The 16,964-nt window shown below is 33.8% G+C and overlaps 1 protein-coding gene across 1 annotated transcript; it reads right to left on the bottom strand.

The window, feature by feature from the left end:
* Window positions 1–6,426: 6,426 nt before the first annotated feature.
* Window positions 6,427–7,926, bottom strand: LOC149220921 (scopoletin glucosyltransferase-like). The gene has a single exon (XM_089387248.1). The coding sequence runs from the start codon at window positions 7,924–7,926 to the stop codon at window positions 6,427–6,429; it is 1,500 nt and encodes a 499-aa protein (XP_089243374.1).
* Between the last annotated feature and the right edge of the window lie 9,038 nt (window positions 7,927–16,964).

The following is a 16,964-nucleotide window of genomic DNA, read 5'->3' as shown; positions in this document are numbered from 1 at the left end:
CTGTGGAATATAGGTGGATCAATGTTGTGAAGGAATGCGAAGGCCTTGGTTGTTTGAATGGCAATGTTCAAGCGAATGTTCCATGGTAATCCTTTGAGACATTTGTGATCGCCATGAAGATGATTGGCCAAGGTCCCATTTGAAACAAATTCGTATACCAGAAGCAGCTCTGGACTGTCTGCAGGGGTGTAGCCATAAAGACGAACAACATATGGATGATTCAATGATGAAAATATGGCTGCCTTGTTAATAAACTATTCAAATATCCTAGAGTTCTCCTAATATAATCTCTTCACTGCCACTGTGTGTCCATCCTGAAGTGTTCCTAGATAGATCGACCCATATCCCCCACCAACAATTTCGTTTTCCTAGTTGAAGCAATTTGTATCCTATCGAAGTTCTTCATAAGATAATGTTGGAAAATTTCTTATCAAAGGTCCCGAGGGTACAATTGCTTCAATGTCCCTTCTCTTGTAACCAACAAGACCCCGACCATGTGTTTTTCCCGTCTTTTCATAATAAGTTAAGAATATTGTTGTTATTGCAACTCCTCCAATGGAGCAACCTACAGTGGAATGAAGAGATTGAAGTCAATGTGATCTTTGTCAAACCTCCAAGAGAATAATGGAAACAAGTAGAAATTCACCTTGAATTTAAATTGGAAAATGGATAGGATGCAATCATGTTTACCGATTACAATAGAGTAATTGCTTGTATCTCTGCCATGATGGGTAGTTTGAGTATCTGCAACCATCCACAGTTTGCTAAGAGAGAATGCTTGACGAAAACATATAAGAATATTTACATATTGGTTATGGGGTTTTGAATTTACAGTGAATAGGTATACTGTTAAAATATCTTTACTAAAAAATTAACAGTTCAAATCCTCCATGAAATAGCCAACTAAAAATACCCTAAAATAAAAAAAACCATAAGGATTTCTCTAGATGCGAGGTGTTATATGAATAATAACAACTTCCCCTACTATTCTTCTACGATGGTATGGAGTTCCCCATTTTCATCGGAGACCAACAGAGGTTGAGGATCGATCTCTCCAGCGGGTAGCAATGGCAATGCCATCAGAAGGCCACCTGCAAAGCCAAGTGAGCAACTACAAGAGGAAGATGGTGATGAAGAAGAGCCCTTATGGAGCTAATTACCCGTCGGATGAGGCCACGGAGGAGCATTAACGAGACAACAGATGAGCAAGGTTTCTACTCTTGTAAGTCAAGGGAGAGGTCGATGATTGGTATCCCCACTCTAGACATCAGGCAATGTCTCCTCCTTTGCTTCAGAAGGTGACGCATACAATCCTTTCAAAGCATGGGTAGCTGAAGTTTCCCCTGCTTCTGGGGTGGGCCGCGGGCGAGGAAGCAGAAAACCCTCATTTGCAGAAGAGACTGAGTCAAAACCCCTTTAAGAAATCCCTTCCCAGGCTCCCACGAAGGCCATCGTGCTCAAACGGTTGGAGAAACTCGTAATGCCTAGCTCGGAAGAACTTGGAGAAGCACTGCCTTCAGTGCTTAGATTTATAGGAACGCTGGGTTATGGATGCGATATGCGTGTTTCCCCTTTGCCAACACAAACCAAAACAAATTTAACCGAATAAAACTAGCACACCCCTCCTGTGAGGCAAGTCATAGGTGGGAAGCAGGCTAGGCCAGGCTTGTCACCTATGTATGTCACTCCTAGACTTATGGACGAGGATGCTATGAAGCAAGCACTGAACATATTGACCAAGCAGACAAAGGAAACAAGGATTACAGAAGGGCGTGGTGGGCATGGGGGGGGGGGGGGGGGTGCAGAGGCAGGGGAAAAGGCATAGGTAAAGGTGCTATGCAGGGTAGGGGAAGAGGCAGGGCATAGCCAACTAAAGATACCCTAAAATAAAAAAACCATAAGAATTTATCTAGATGTGAGGTGTTATATGGATAGTAAAAAATTCTCCTATTCTTCTTCTACGGTGGTATGGAGTTCCCCATTTTCGTCGGGGACCAACAGAGGTCGAGGATTGATCGCTCTAGTGGGCAGCAGCAACAATTCCATTGAAAAGCCACCTGCAAAGCCAGGAGAGCAACCACAAGAGGAAGATGATGATGAAGAAGAGCCCTCGTGGAGCCAATTACCCGTCAGACGAGGCCACAGAGGAGAATTTCCAAGACAACAGGTGAACAAGGTTTCCACTTCTATAAGCTAAGGGAGAGGACGATGATTGGTATCCCCACTCCAGACATCGGTGATCACTTCTCCTCTACTTTAGAAGGTGCTGCATATAATCCTTTCAAAGCATGGGTAGCTGAACTTTCCCCTGCTTCCGAGGCGGGCCACGGGAGAGGAAGCAGAAAACCCCCATTTACAGAAGAGATTGAGTTAAGACCCCTGCAAGAAAGCCTTTCTCGTGCTCCCACGAAGGTCATCTTTCTCAAACGTTCAAAGCAACCCGTAATTCCTAGCTCGGAAGAGCTTGCAGAAGCACTGCCTTTAGTGCATGGATTTAGAGGAACTCCAGGTTATGGACGTGGTAAGAAAATCTCGTTAGAGAATTGTAACTAAAAAATAGCAGTTTTTAATCTGATGATAGAGGCCATTTCTATTGTCTAACACCTAAATCAAAGGCACGCAAAGGGAAAGGTGGCATTGAGTGGAGCTATTCTCAAAGGGAAATGCCTTATGGCGTAATAATGGGAATACTGTCTAACAATTATAAACATTCTATATTTTTAATTAAATTGAAAAGCTAAAGGACATAACTATTTTTGAGATAAATCTTAACATTTATCTCTTGCTACTACTAAAAATATTTTGTCGAGGTTAAATATCTACTATCTACTTAATAATTATTTATAATTAAATTAAAATTATGGAAATCATAGCTATGGACACAAAATATTTCATTAACATAAGTTATTTAACTATTAAAAATTTGATATAAACACTATGATTTTTAAAATCATACTTAATTGATCTTATATTATATATTTTGATATTAAATAAATTTATATAATTGTCATAAATAACATTTTATTTATATTTATAAATTATTTACTAATTTCATAAGATAATATTTAATCCCTGATGGGGGCATGGAAAAGTGAGCTAGCATAAAGGAGCGGGGGAGGGTAAGCTTTCCATCTTGCCGCATCTACCACCAACCTCGAATTTCAAGCACATTAAAATGGTATACTTCACATCCTTGATGCCATCTCATCTTTCCCACTATCACCTCGACCTTTTCTACTACACTTGTGTTCATTCATGACTACAGGGGGGACATTTCCATAGTTGTGCTATACTTTATGGTAATATGGTGAGTGAATGCCGAGGCCCCCTAGCTTGGACCCCTATAGTATTCATCCTTCGAAAAAGTTTGGAACTTGGGTCACTGAAGTGTTTATAGGGGAAGAAATTTCATGACAAAGAGTCATCCAACAATGGGGAGACTTATAGTCACAATGACACAAAGCCTGACGGGCAGCTAGTCAAGTGGTAAAATCTCATATGACCAACTTTTGTAGTTTTTTTAGTTTAGTTCTCTTTGCATGGTGGAATTCAGTGTTTGTTATATAGGTTTTCCAGGTGCCTTTGCAAATCCTTGGTGTGTTTTGGCTTGTTATGGATTAATCTCATGTCTAAAGCTTCCTCCCGAGCCCCTCCCTTAGCTGTTTTTTTTATTGCCGTGGCCCCTAGTTAGCTTTGGCACATTTTCTCATTTTATACACATCCTTGTTCTTGTTTAGTTGTTATTGGTTTATGGGTTATCACCAGCCTTGCGTGTTTACCAACCTTGTTTCTTGTTTACTCTCAGACACCATGCCACAAAAGGGGATGTGTTCTCACCTGGTGTCTACAAGGTCGAGGTTCTTTAGGCATACCCAGAGCCTAGAATCAACCCTAGTTGCTGTTGCAATATTCCCTCCTCCTACCCCACCTGAAATTCAAGTCGAAATTCAACAATTGGAAACTTTAAACACAAATTACCAACAAGCCTATCGAGCCTCCAGAATCCAAACTAAAGTTTCTATTTGGGTCCCAAACCCTATCCACACCAGGGGACAATGAATTCATTACTTTAACTCGATCACCCTTCAATGGAAAATCAAGATGCTTCTAAGTTGTGCCCTAAAAGAAAAATATGACGACCGCAATGAGATAATTGCATGCCTCAACGAAATCCAAGAGTCCAACACCTGTAATGCTCTTGTTTGGTTAGCTTGATTCCCACCTAGCACATATCGAGGGTCATCTTCAGTGTGGTAACCAACCTCTAACAGGCTCAGGTGTGCAGGGCCCAGCTCTAGTAACAACCTCTAATAAATGATGCTTGCCCAGGTCTCTTGGCTTATGTTTTACTTTTAGAAACTTTCTTTTATTTTCATAGTTATATGGATGGCCAACTACACCTGGAAGATGATATGTAATATTTTGACGAGCCTTCTAGACAATGTTCTAATCATAGGATAACTCACACTGAATCAATACTTTTGAATATTTTGATGGATATAAAACTAATACACTGCCTCCATTATTGTTGGTTTGATTTTCTTGTGGCAGACTAGGATGGGCATGAAGAAAAGCAACGCAATTTGTATGCCAAAGTTTATGATTTAATAAAATACCTTAATTAATAGAAAATAAAAAATAAAAAATAATTTACAAGTAAATTTTTTTTATAATTTATATAAAAAAACTTATTTGTATCTAAAGAGTTTTATAATTTATATTATATAGAATCTTGTTAAAGGATAATAGCTAGAGAGGTAGCTAGCAGACTTGGTTTCCTCTCCACCTAGGTTCTATTTGTTGGAGACATGTTAACCTATATGATAAAACAATTGGAAAAATTGGAAATAACTATGAAGAAACCCAAAAAAGCAAGAATTAAATGTAATGTAAGTGCCATTATTACATTATAACTATTTCATTGGTTTGAAATATCAACATTCTACAAATTCTATATACACTATTTCAACATAAGTATGATCATTTCAATTGGTTTTATGTCCCATGTTTAATTATTTTAAATATTTATGATGATGATGATTAACGTCCATTAAGGCCAATGTGGTCTATCATACCTTAAGAAAATAGAAATCTAATTGTGATTCTTCAAAATCTTATTTCTATGATAAAAAACAAAGGAAAGAAGTACTCCAAGGTCACTATAGTTGGGCTGACTTAAATAGTCAAGAAGATTGGAAGTGTGGCAGATGTTAGGAAAATGAGAGTTGATGTGAGTAAGAGTGGGACAATCTAAGAGAAAGTGTTTTTCATCTTCCACCTTCTTAATATCTCAAAGTTGATAGATTTTATCATTCCATCGAATTTTGGGAGTAGACCACAACCCAATTTCACTTCCAAACTCATGAAAGTTAATTCTTATCCTAGAAATGTTCATAATTTTCTTAATATCAATAAAAAAAAATATCATAAAAAATAATATATATATATATATATATATATTATTTTTTTCTTTGATATATATTCATTATACTAAATATGTTATAATATTTTAAGTGTGAAACATGAGGTTTTCAAGAAAATTATTTTTAATATTTTAATAATATTTATATAAAAATTCAATAAATTAGACAAATAAAGAGCTATCAATTTTTCATCACTAATTTTACAAATAATGGTCTTTTCCCTGTCAAACTTATAAATTTTAAAGATCTAGTTTATAAACTTTATATTATTATGTTTATGATATTGTATTTAATAAGTACTTTATTTTTAATTTAGAATAAATTGAAAAGATAATTTATTTTAATATTTCATTTATAAATTTATATCATAATATTAATAATATCGAAAGTATTACTAATTAGTATATATATATATATATATATATATATATATATATATATATATATATATAACCAATATTCATTTGAAAAACATTTAAACATTTTGGTTGAAACTTAAAATATACTTGTAAATAATATATAAATAAATTTAATATATTGAAAAATTATCTCACCTGCAAAATACACCACTCAAAATTCATGATTCTAACATGTTTATAACCAAATTGATAAAAACCACTCAAAATTCATAATTCTAACATGTTTATAACCAAATTGATAAAAAAAAATATATCAAATGTGAAAAATTAGACTACATCCTCTTTTTATTAGTATTATTTTCTGCCAGTGTTAAATAGTTCAACGCCATCCACATGCCCAGTCATTTAGCCATTAAACATTGTTAAAATCTCAACATTACTATTATTATTTTTCTATTAACAACTATAAAAATATATCACATAACCCTTTCCCCATTGTTATAATTTTAGAGCTTCACACAGTGCACATCTGCCAGCACAGCTGTTTTCACTCCTGGACGGGAAAAATGGTTTGATGTGCACATCCATGATACTATCGTCCAAAGGTCCGCCCTAGATCCAGGGCCTTGTCACTACTTTTGCTATTACATGGAATTTGAGACTCGATTTTTCTTCATATTTTGCAGTGACAGAACATCTTCTACGAACATATTGAAATTTTTAGAAGACGACCCATTTTCGGATACGGCTTTCTTCGCCATTTCACTGTTCCTCTTACAATTTTCCTTCAACGATTTTACTTTTTCGTCTCCACTGTGATCATCGTCCATGAGAGTCCTCACACACTTCTCTATTTCGTCCCTGGAAACTATTTCATCCTCCTCACGCCTCACAACCTCAATTCCAACCTTCACTTCGTCCACGATAAGTCGTGCGTTGAAGTGCTGTTCTGCAAACAATGGCCAACAAATGAGAGGAACGCCAATGGAGATGGCTTCCAGTGCAGAGTTCCAACCACAATGGGTAACAAAAGCCCCAACAGAAGGGTGGGAAAGGATGGCCAACTGATCTATCCATCCACTTACTATGCGCCCTTGCTGCTTTGTGCGCCTGTAGAAGCTATCCAGGGTCGGATTGTTCTCATCACAAACTGGGAGTCTCACCACCCAAAGAAATGGGTACCCACTTGCTTCTAAACCCAACGCTAATTCAATCATCTGAGAAGCAGAGATCGAGCTTTGGCTGCCAAAAGACACGTAAACGACTGATCTCGGCGATCGATGATCCAACCACTCTAACTCTGCTGCGGCCAGTCGAGCCGTGCTTGGCGTGGTGAGGTATTGGCCGCTTAGAAAAGTCTCCGGCAGCAAAGGTCCGATGGGTCTGACAGGACCTTCATAACGCTTCTCAAATTCATCAACATGATCTCCTTCCAATTCATAGAAGGTGTTGGTAATGTTCATCCAGCTCTGCTTCGTCAAAGGAAAATATTCTTCGCAAAGTTTGTAGGTCCAGTGGGTTTCATCCGCATCGGGGAGATCGGGGGGCATTTGAGAGCGCGAGAGGATGGTGCGCTTGGCTTGATGGGGAACAATGTATCTGCCAGAACTGCTCCGTTCCAGGTTGCGTGGCAATTTGCTCCACAGTGCTTCGAATAAGTTTTGGGAATATGCAGGCGAGCACTCAACATTCACCCTCGGAATTCCGAGCTTGGCAGCCATGGTCACCGTCCAGTACAACAGAAAGTCTGAGACGATACAGAGGGGAGGATTCAGGTGAAAGCCATTTTTATCTTCAGAAAACAACAGTTTCTGGACTGCGTCTGGAAGCAACGTGTGGTTCAAAAGCATCTGCGGCGGAGTTTGGTCTGAAGCATCACTTTTGGTGTCAGTGGCCTGCGAATTTATGTGTTCCGAAAGGTAGAGCTCTACAATGCGAATATTGGGTATGTGGGCGATCTTGTTTGTTGCAGTAGAGAGGGCATGAGAGGATACTAAGAAGGAGATGAGAAATCCTCGAGCAGCCAGCTTTTTGGCGAGCTCTGTGAAAGGAATGAGATGGCCCAGTCCGAGGGAGGGGAGGAGGAGGAGATGAGGTGCAACTTCGGCCATCCTACAATCTCCAGATGCAAACATAGGAGCCATTGAAGTTAGAGTGGCAAGAGCGCTCAACCCTTTAAAATATAACCGAAGTAATAACAAGTAATTTCATAGATGAGTTCGCATTTGCTCGATTTCATTAAAAAAAAAATATATGTCGCATCCGAAATGAAATGATATATATATATATATATAAACATTAAAAAAATTATATGTCGCATCCGAAATGAAATGATATATATATATATATATATTTTTTTAATGGAAAAAAAGCTTTCTTTTTTATTACTAAATTATTAGTAAAGAAAGTACAGTTACATGATTTTCTCTCATGATAAAGTAGTAAAATTTAGCAGCAAGAAATCCAATAGAAAATAAAAACATAGATTGATTATTGTGTTGTCATCTACTTAAAGTAGTTTATCTGCTAAGTATTTTGTTAAAAAAAAGAAAAGAAAAAAAAAGTAAGAGACATATACTAGTCTTATTTATGAGATCGAAATAGAGCCGAAATCAAATCTGGAGTCTCGTGGTAATCAGCATAACCAATGATTCCAGGGGGCGGAAATGCTTCTTTTGGAGAGTATGTCAGCGATGAGATTCTGTTCTCTATATATATGATTGAAATCAATTCGCTGAAATGAATTGATAAAGATACTAATGCACTTCATCGAATAAGTCAGAAAATGAGGCTGGAAACATGACAATCCCTTTACCCAATGGATGCATCGGCATTCTTTAGAGTCCCATAAAATATGCATATTGTGGATGTGAAGCCAACTAGCAGTTTATCGCAGGCCCCATAAAATGAGGCTGGAAACATGACAATCCCTTTATTCAATGGATGCATCGACATCCTTTAGAGTCCACTAAAATATGCATATTGTGGATGTTGAGCCAACTAGCAGTTTATAGCAGCCCCCATAGTGAGATGATTTCCACTTTGTTGTTGGAACGTGAACCACCCTCCATAAAAACTTATATCATTTTCTTTTTTTTTTGTTTTTTAATTGAAAAATTATGTTTGCAAGAGACTAAATCTCCACACTTAATTGTTGGACCATATAAACTGACTCCAAAAAAATCTAAATCACCAAATAATTTTTATTTTTTTTCAATTGAAAAATTATATTTAAAATAAACCAAACCTTCCCACCTATTTATTAGACCAAAAAACTAAACACCAATTATAATACTCTCAACGTCAATCTCCACACAACTACAACCTTTATCTTTTTTTACACTTTTAACTTTGTTACATTTTTATCTTTTTTCCCACTTTTAACTTTATTACTTTTTTTCGCCTTTAACTTTGTTGCATATATATATATATATATTTTCCACTTTTAACTTTGTTGCATTGTCGTGATTTTTTGAATTTGATACCAATTCTGTGATGGAAATTGAGTAGTTGAAGGTTCTTCTGACGACTAGTAGTTGAACGCTCCTCTGACGAATTGGTTGCTTTGCGTGATTCCTTGACTTTGCGTGATTCTCTCATGACTAGAAGTCTCTAGATACACAGCATAGAAAACCCTAGCATTATGAGTGATGGCAAGGAGCATTATGAGTGACATCAAAGTGATTAGACGTCTTTTAAATGGTTGCCGTTAATTTTTATTTGGCCATTTAACTGTAGGTAAATAAACATAATAATAATAATTAATTTTATATAACCTGCCCCTCAATTATATCGCCGTAATGTTTGCTTTGCTTCTGAGAAGTTTAAAAGTTATCATGTGAACCTATTTTCTAATTATTATAGATTTGGCTATTACGATTTATTGCTTTTGAGTGATTATTGAAATTTTGATTATATAATTTTTTTTCCTCCATCATCATTTAAATTTTGTGATATGTTTTTTTTTTTTTCACATTGTAATTTTGAATTTTTTAAAATTATATTTAAACTATTTTTCCTTAATAAATTTAAATGTTATATAATTTAAATTTTTTATTATTATTTTAAACTACTACTATCTACTTTTATTTATCCCTAAAACATATATATATATATTATTTAAAAAATTTATAATTTTATTCCATTATAAAATAAAATTATATTTTTTATAAACAGAAATATAAAATTATATATTTTACGTAAATTAAAATGATATATATTTTATTTAAATTAAAACTTTTAGTTAAATGATATATATTTTATTTAAATTAAAACTTTTTATTAAAGTAGTTGAAATATTTAAATGTCACTGAAAATGTGCGACATTTTAAAATGACCATTTATTTATCTAAATTAAACATATCAATTCCTTGATCTTATTTAATTTTTAAAAAAGAAATAGATTCCCCAACACTTAGTCGGTTATGAATTGGGTTATGAATTATGTTATTTTTATGAATGTCAATATTTGAATTCAATTTTTTTGAAATATTTCATTTCTTCAATTTTGATTGAGTTTTTTTCTCCCTTTATAGAGGAGCTTAACATAGATACAAGTAACTTGTAAATTTTTTAAAAGATACATATTTAACAAATATGACATTTTTAAGGTTGTATTTTATTACATTGGAATTTAGTCATTGAAAAATTCACATGTTGTAGTTATTAATTATTAACATTACAAATGTTAGACAATGGAGTGAAGGTTTTGCATTTCAGGTGAACTATGTAATTTTTAATTTACTAATTGGATGATTGAAAATTTAAGTGGAAACAAGAAAATAACTATAGAAAATTGGGGTGTTTGATTTACAGTTTCCCCTATACCTTATATCCAAAGAAAGCTCTATCCACTATGCATGTTTTTATCTCTACCCTAAAAGTCTTGTATTGACAAAAGGATATGAAGACTAATGAAGTATTGCATGCATGTATGTAATATATTATACCAAGTGCCATGAACATGGACTCTTCATAGCCAACTTCCAAGAATTTCGATATCCATGGTATAGTTTGGAATATATATCAAAGACATATGCAACTGATAATGTAAATCTAAAATGTTTTGGGTTGGAATAAAGGTTTTGGATTAAAAAAAAAATGGATGATGAAAAATTTCATGAAAAACAAGAGAATACAAAGTATGATATTTTAGCTATATGTAACAAAACATATTCAATGTGCACATTTTGCTTTTACCTTTTACATGGCAAGTGGTATTCATAATTCAAGTCTCTATCTCCAACTTAAGAGCCCTCTTTGCGAATCTCAAATGCCTTGCATTAATGGAGACATGAAAGGAAAACGTTGTGTGGATACATGTGATATACCATACTCCATGTACATGTACATGCACTTTGCAGAGCTCACCTCCAAACATTTTTTTAGATAGCTTTAACATATCTTTTCATATCCACAGTCACTCTTTTCCATATCTACATTTTGGTAGATATACCAAGGATCTATATATCCTTGATATATAGATTAAAAGTATATTTTGGGATATATATCTATTTATGTATTTCAATAATTCTTTAGATGATATAAATATTACATCCCATAATATATATTTAAGTATAGATCACTAATTGAGATGCCTCTCGTGGGATCTCTATTATTTTAAGTATTATAAGATATATAGTTAAGAATTTATCAAGGATATAAATCTTGATAATGCCAAATATTATTGAGGTCTTATTAGTATTTGCCTCGTCAGGGACTATAGCATTTAATATTATTATGTGTGTGAGAGCTGGGGTCCTTTACATAGTGAGTGTTGTGATACTAATGAACAATCGAGCAGTTGGTACGATTTCGTTGTGCAGAAGAGTATCTGTGGGTGAACCAACATCTTTCACATAGACGGAGGTGCTAAATAAGTTGTTTAATGAATGTGCGGGACACTTTGTCTTTTTAAATTATTATTTAGGAATGTTTTTTGCAACTATGAAATTAGTTGTGCAAAGCTAGCTTTTGATGTAGTTACATGACACTATTATGTTAATCCTTTGTTTAATGATGCAATAAATGATGTGGTTATAGATTGTTTGCATAGGGATCGAGGGCCATCAAGCTGAACAAATGCTGGATTAACATTATTATGTTTTATTTTGCGGAGTATAGAGTATGTGCAAGAGAGCTGAGGTCCTTTGCATAGCGTGAAGTGAGGTCGCCGTGCGAAACATTTAATGTGTGGAGGATGGAATATGCATGGGGGAATCAAGGTCTTTTGCATAGACAAGGGTGCTAAAAAATTGTAATTACAATTCCCATGAATAAAGAGTGTTGTGCGGGAAAACAAATGTCCGAAAGGCTTTGTCTTTTTTAATTATTATTAAGCAACATTTTTCATAAGTACAAAAGTAGTTGTATGAAGGTGGTTGTGTGAAGCTAACTATTTGAAGGTATCATGTGTGGAGTTTTGAATGTCAATTAAGGGTTTTATTGAGTCCATAAGTAGTTGTGTGAAGGTTGTTTTGTGTGTGTGTGGATGTTATGTAGTGATTTTTTGTGGTATCGATAAATTTGCCGATGATGTTTTTTATGATGCTGAATCCATTTCCACTATTACAAAACATGACTCAAACACTTGTGCTGTCAAGTTTTTATTAAAGAAAAAAAAACTAATGATTTTTTTGTCATGTGGATGAACTCACCGAATCGGTAGACAATGTATATTATTGCATATCATAAATTTATTTTTCTTGCGAAACATATATCAATGATATTGAAGCGGGAGTAAAGTGTGAAGTAAATGCACAAGATGCTTTTAGAATTTTAATTTTTTTTCCTATTACTGTGTGTAAAACTTGTCTTTTCCATCTTTAATTGTTATTTATTCAATGCGTTGTGGGTAACATTTTTTAACACGAGTAATAGTAATAGTGAGTGTTTGTGAAAAAAAGTGGATAATAGTGAAACAAGATTTGAATACATTATTCATTGACATCTAGTTTTTTTTTCTCATGAAACGAAAAATGGGTAGCAAGTGAGGAAAAGAATCTACTTGCAGTGGTATTATTAACTCGCTTGTTGATATCGATGATAGCTTTGACTGGTCGAGAACTTATGCGCGATATGTGAATCTGTCAACGAAAGAGAAAATAGTTGACAATATTTGGAGTACCAGACTAATGAATGTTGCATGTGTTCCAGAGGTCTTTGATTTTAGAGAAATTGTTTATCTATGTGTATATAATTTTGGTTTCAGAAAGATGGAAATTAAGCTGGGAGTGATAAAGTTTCTCTAAATCCCAATGTATTCAGATTGTTATTCAAGTTACCAGAACTGAACAAGCATTAGAATTGTCCGTTTTTTATAGTTTCCTAGAGGCAGAAAGGCACAAAGTTGACATCGTACGAGAATTCATTTGTGCAAGTTCTGAGGTTCCTTCTGATCTTTCTCTTGTAGAAATTTATTTGTTTAGATAATTGTTTAGGGATTTCTGTTTGCTCTTTGTGTGTGTAGTAGGGATAGAAAATACATAACATGTCCTGAAATGCACTTTCTATGTGCTTTATGAGACATATAAAAATAAATGTATGTTCGAATGGGCTTATTTCAATTCTAATGAAGTAGTTATTGAGTTACATAAATTACCCAATAACAATGGATTCTTTATGATTTCATATCTGATAACACTTCTCGTATCAAGGCATGTGTTTGATGACTTACCCTGTAATCCTATATCATTAGAGAAATTTTGGGGTAAAAAATGGGCCTCAAAACAAAAGTTTATAACAAAAATAAACTTTATAAAAACCAATAGGATTTAAGATGATGATGTCAACCTTGGGGGACAATTCATCATTTTTGGAGTAAAAAAGTAAAAAGATTAAAAAATAAAAAACTATTTTTTCAACTCATATTTTCAACTTATGTCCCTATGGTTTTACTGAAATTTCAAGTGGGAGCACTGATTGGATCTATAATTTAATTCTTCATCCAAGGAGTACCCACGTTGCATACTTTCGATGGAACCTGCTATATTTGAACAAAAAAATAAGAGACAATTTATTTCTTTTTCATTTACTATTGTAAAAGTGTCTGTGAATAATACGACTCACACTCTCATTTTTGCAAATTCTTTGGATGCTTTCAATTTAAGTGAAGTTGAAGCTATTAAAGGCTTTAATAGAGGAAGAATTTTCATGGAACACCTTGAGTCTTTGAGATACAAGAACTTGTTTATGAGAATTAGAGAGAAGAGCGAGGAAAGTCATAATGTATAAACAAAAGATCAAAAAAAACTAATAGATGTTGGAAAAATTGTTGAAAAAGAGATCATATCGATGGGAGAAATATCTAAGAAAAGAGGCACAAACCCTATAGGGAAATATCAATCTCAATTTGCTAGAAAAAATGAAAAATATCTACTAGAAGTGAAAAATTGGTCGTCGATAGGCTATTAGGTGGTAGGGATAACGAAGGGACTCCTCATAGAGTAACTCTAGAATAAGCACACATGGTTGATTCATTTAGATCCAAGAGTGTGCTTGAAATGAAGAGCATTGAAGAAATGGTGGACATGGAAGTTGATAACGTTGTACTTCCTGAATGGTTAGTACTTATTTGCAAAAAAATCATAGAATAATGGAGGAAGTTTCTGAAGAGGACATTAGTTTCAACGTCCATTTTGTCACATTGTAGAATGAAAATTATGTCAAGGGTGGTAAGATATTAAAGGTTGAAAGGATACAACTTTTCGACATAATGGTTTGTTGATCGCAGAGAATTGAATGTTGATCTGTCTTCGATTACAATGCCTGGGTGGATGAAAATGCATCAAGCTAGTGGTGAAGCGCTTGCAAATTTTGTTAGTCACCAATAGGCTAAAAATCAAGAGCTGAAGAAAAAAATAAAATATCTAGAAGATTCTATGAGCGTGGGTATTTTGTTGAATACTCCACTGGTAGTAAGCTGATCGTAATTGGTAATTTCTACTCCTAGAGGATCTAATAGATTTGAGAAACCTATCAATAATCTTAGTGCAGTGAAATCATTTATCATTAATAATATATCTGAAAGATTGAATATTATTGAATATGCATGGAAAGTTTCTTTTGATCTATGACATTTAAAGCAGAGAAATAGGTATTCTATCAAATTTGTCAAAAGTGAGTTGGAGGGTGACAGGGAATTCGTGGAAAATGACCTATTAACTTATAGTCAGAAGCTTCATTCACTTTCCAAAGTAGAAAGGGATAAACAAGGGCTTCCTGATGTTGATCAGATGAGGCAAATCAAAGCTACATGGTCTCAGAAAATTAGAACATTGGAAGACATTATTTATGAGTTTGGAAACATAGAGAATCGAGGAGTAGATACATATATCAAGGTGATAGTGATTGTTCAGGGTTTAAACAGTCTGTGTATTACATATGAATCTCGATTAATTGTAAAGGAGATATTGATGGTTGATTTGAAGAAGTTGAAATAATCAAAGACAATATAGTTCGATGATATAACTAATTTTAGTGTAAACAAAACTAGAAAATGACTGATTACTTTTGTTGGTGCCAATGAAGAGTACTTTGCCTCGGTTTTGCAACTAAAAAAAGAAGAAAAAGATATTGAGGAGGAGATATTCAATTAATGTGTTAAGCAGGATATTAACATTACTCTGATAAAATAATTCATCGAAGCTAAAGTGAAGGAATTGATTGCAGGAATCCTGATTGTGAGATATAACTAAAGGCTAAAGAGTATCAGAGTCTACTTTTTCATACTGTAAGTGTTTTAATACATTGGAACATTTGTTTTTGTCATAAAATCATTTTACTATTTAAATCTTATGTGTGTGTTACGATTGAATAGTCTAATTCTTGAATGCAGTTCCTTATTACCTGTTGTAAATGACTTTTGGAGATTACAATTGATGGGATTATGATTCCAGTTGTCATTGAGACAAATGCATTTACCTTTGCAATTAAATTATTAGCATTTTCATAAATTCTATATGCAACAGAGGTTATTCCTTGAACCATGGCCCTGTAATCATAACTTATTTGAATTATGATTACAATTTTTTCCATCTCTTAGAATGTTTACTAATTATGAGATAACATTTGACATGGAATATTGTATGGACCTGGGTTCTAGAACGTTCTAGAAAAAAATAAAATTCAATAGTTGTTTTCTAGTATTTTCTTTGCACTTTTATATATTCCCTAATATTCTGTAATGAATGATAATTAAAATGCATTTCTATTTACTCTGTTTTAATACTAAAACATTTAATCATTTATTTCAGTAATTTTTAGATAATGTTTTACATATTAAGTTGTAGAGGGCACTTACAATTGCAGCTGTCATTAAGACAAATGCGTTCACCTTTGCAATTAAATTATTAACATTTTCATAAATGCTATATGCAACAGAGGTTATTCCTTGAACAATGGTGTTGTAATCATAACTTATTTGAATTATGATCACAATTTTTTCCATCTCTTAGTATGTTTATTAATTATGTAAACAATTATGAGATAACATTTGACACGGAATGTTGTATGGACCTACGTTTTGGAACGTTATACATAAAACAATAATTGAATAGTGAATTTCTAGTATTTGCTTTGCACTTTTATATATTCCCTAATGTTCTGTAATGAATACTAATTAAAATGCATTTCTATTTACTCTGTTCTAATACTGAAACATTTTACCAGTTATTTCAATAATTTTTACATAATGTTTTACATATGAAGTTGTAGAGGGAGATCCATGGATTTTACCCTGTGTGAGACTGAGCAGGATGATTTACACTTCCCTTGCTGAATTTATTCGTCTAATGATCCTTTCCAAAATTTTCAAGATAAATAGATTTTTGTCTTTTTATATTCATGGAAGATTTAGTTTTATCCTTATTTTGCCATGGTTTTGAATCTTCACTTCTATTTTTGAACTATTGGTAACAGAATAAAATTTTCTTACCGTTTCATCCATGGTATTAGGATTGTCAAACTGAATCCTCTCTCTGTAACGTGTTGGTAAACAGTTCAAAAATCTTTATACTTTTGCTTTCTCTTCTTTAATATATGGCACATACCATAATAAGTTTGTAAATTTTGCTACAAATTCATCCATAGTTAGCTGCCCCAACCTTAACTCATGGAATTCCTTAGCACGATCATCATAATATCGTTCACTCAAGTACTGAGACACAAACCGATTTTGAAATTC

This window comes from Pinus tabuliformis, chromosome Q (genome assembly GCF_031772625.1).
Source record: "Pinus tabuliformis cultivar Carrire ecotype Pingquan chromosome Q, CPIR1, whole genome shotgun sequence".
NCBI lineage: Eukaryota > Viridiplantae > Streptophyta > Pinopsida > Pinales > Pinaceae > Pinus > Pinus tabuliformis.
The sequence above is the reverse complement of the archived record's forward strand: the minus strand, read 5'-3'. Positions and strand labels throughout refer to the sequence as shown.

Bases quoted from the DNA above. Each gene is read 5' to 3' on its own strand.
- LOC149220921 (XM_089387248.1), bottom strand. From the start codon at position 7,926: ATGGCTCCTATGTTTGCATCTGGAGATTGTAGGATGGCCGAAGTTGCA.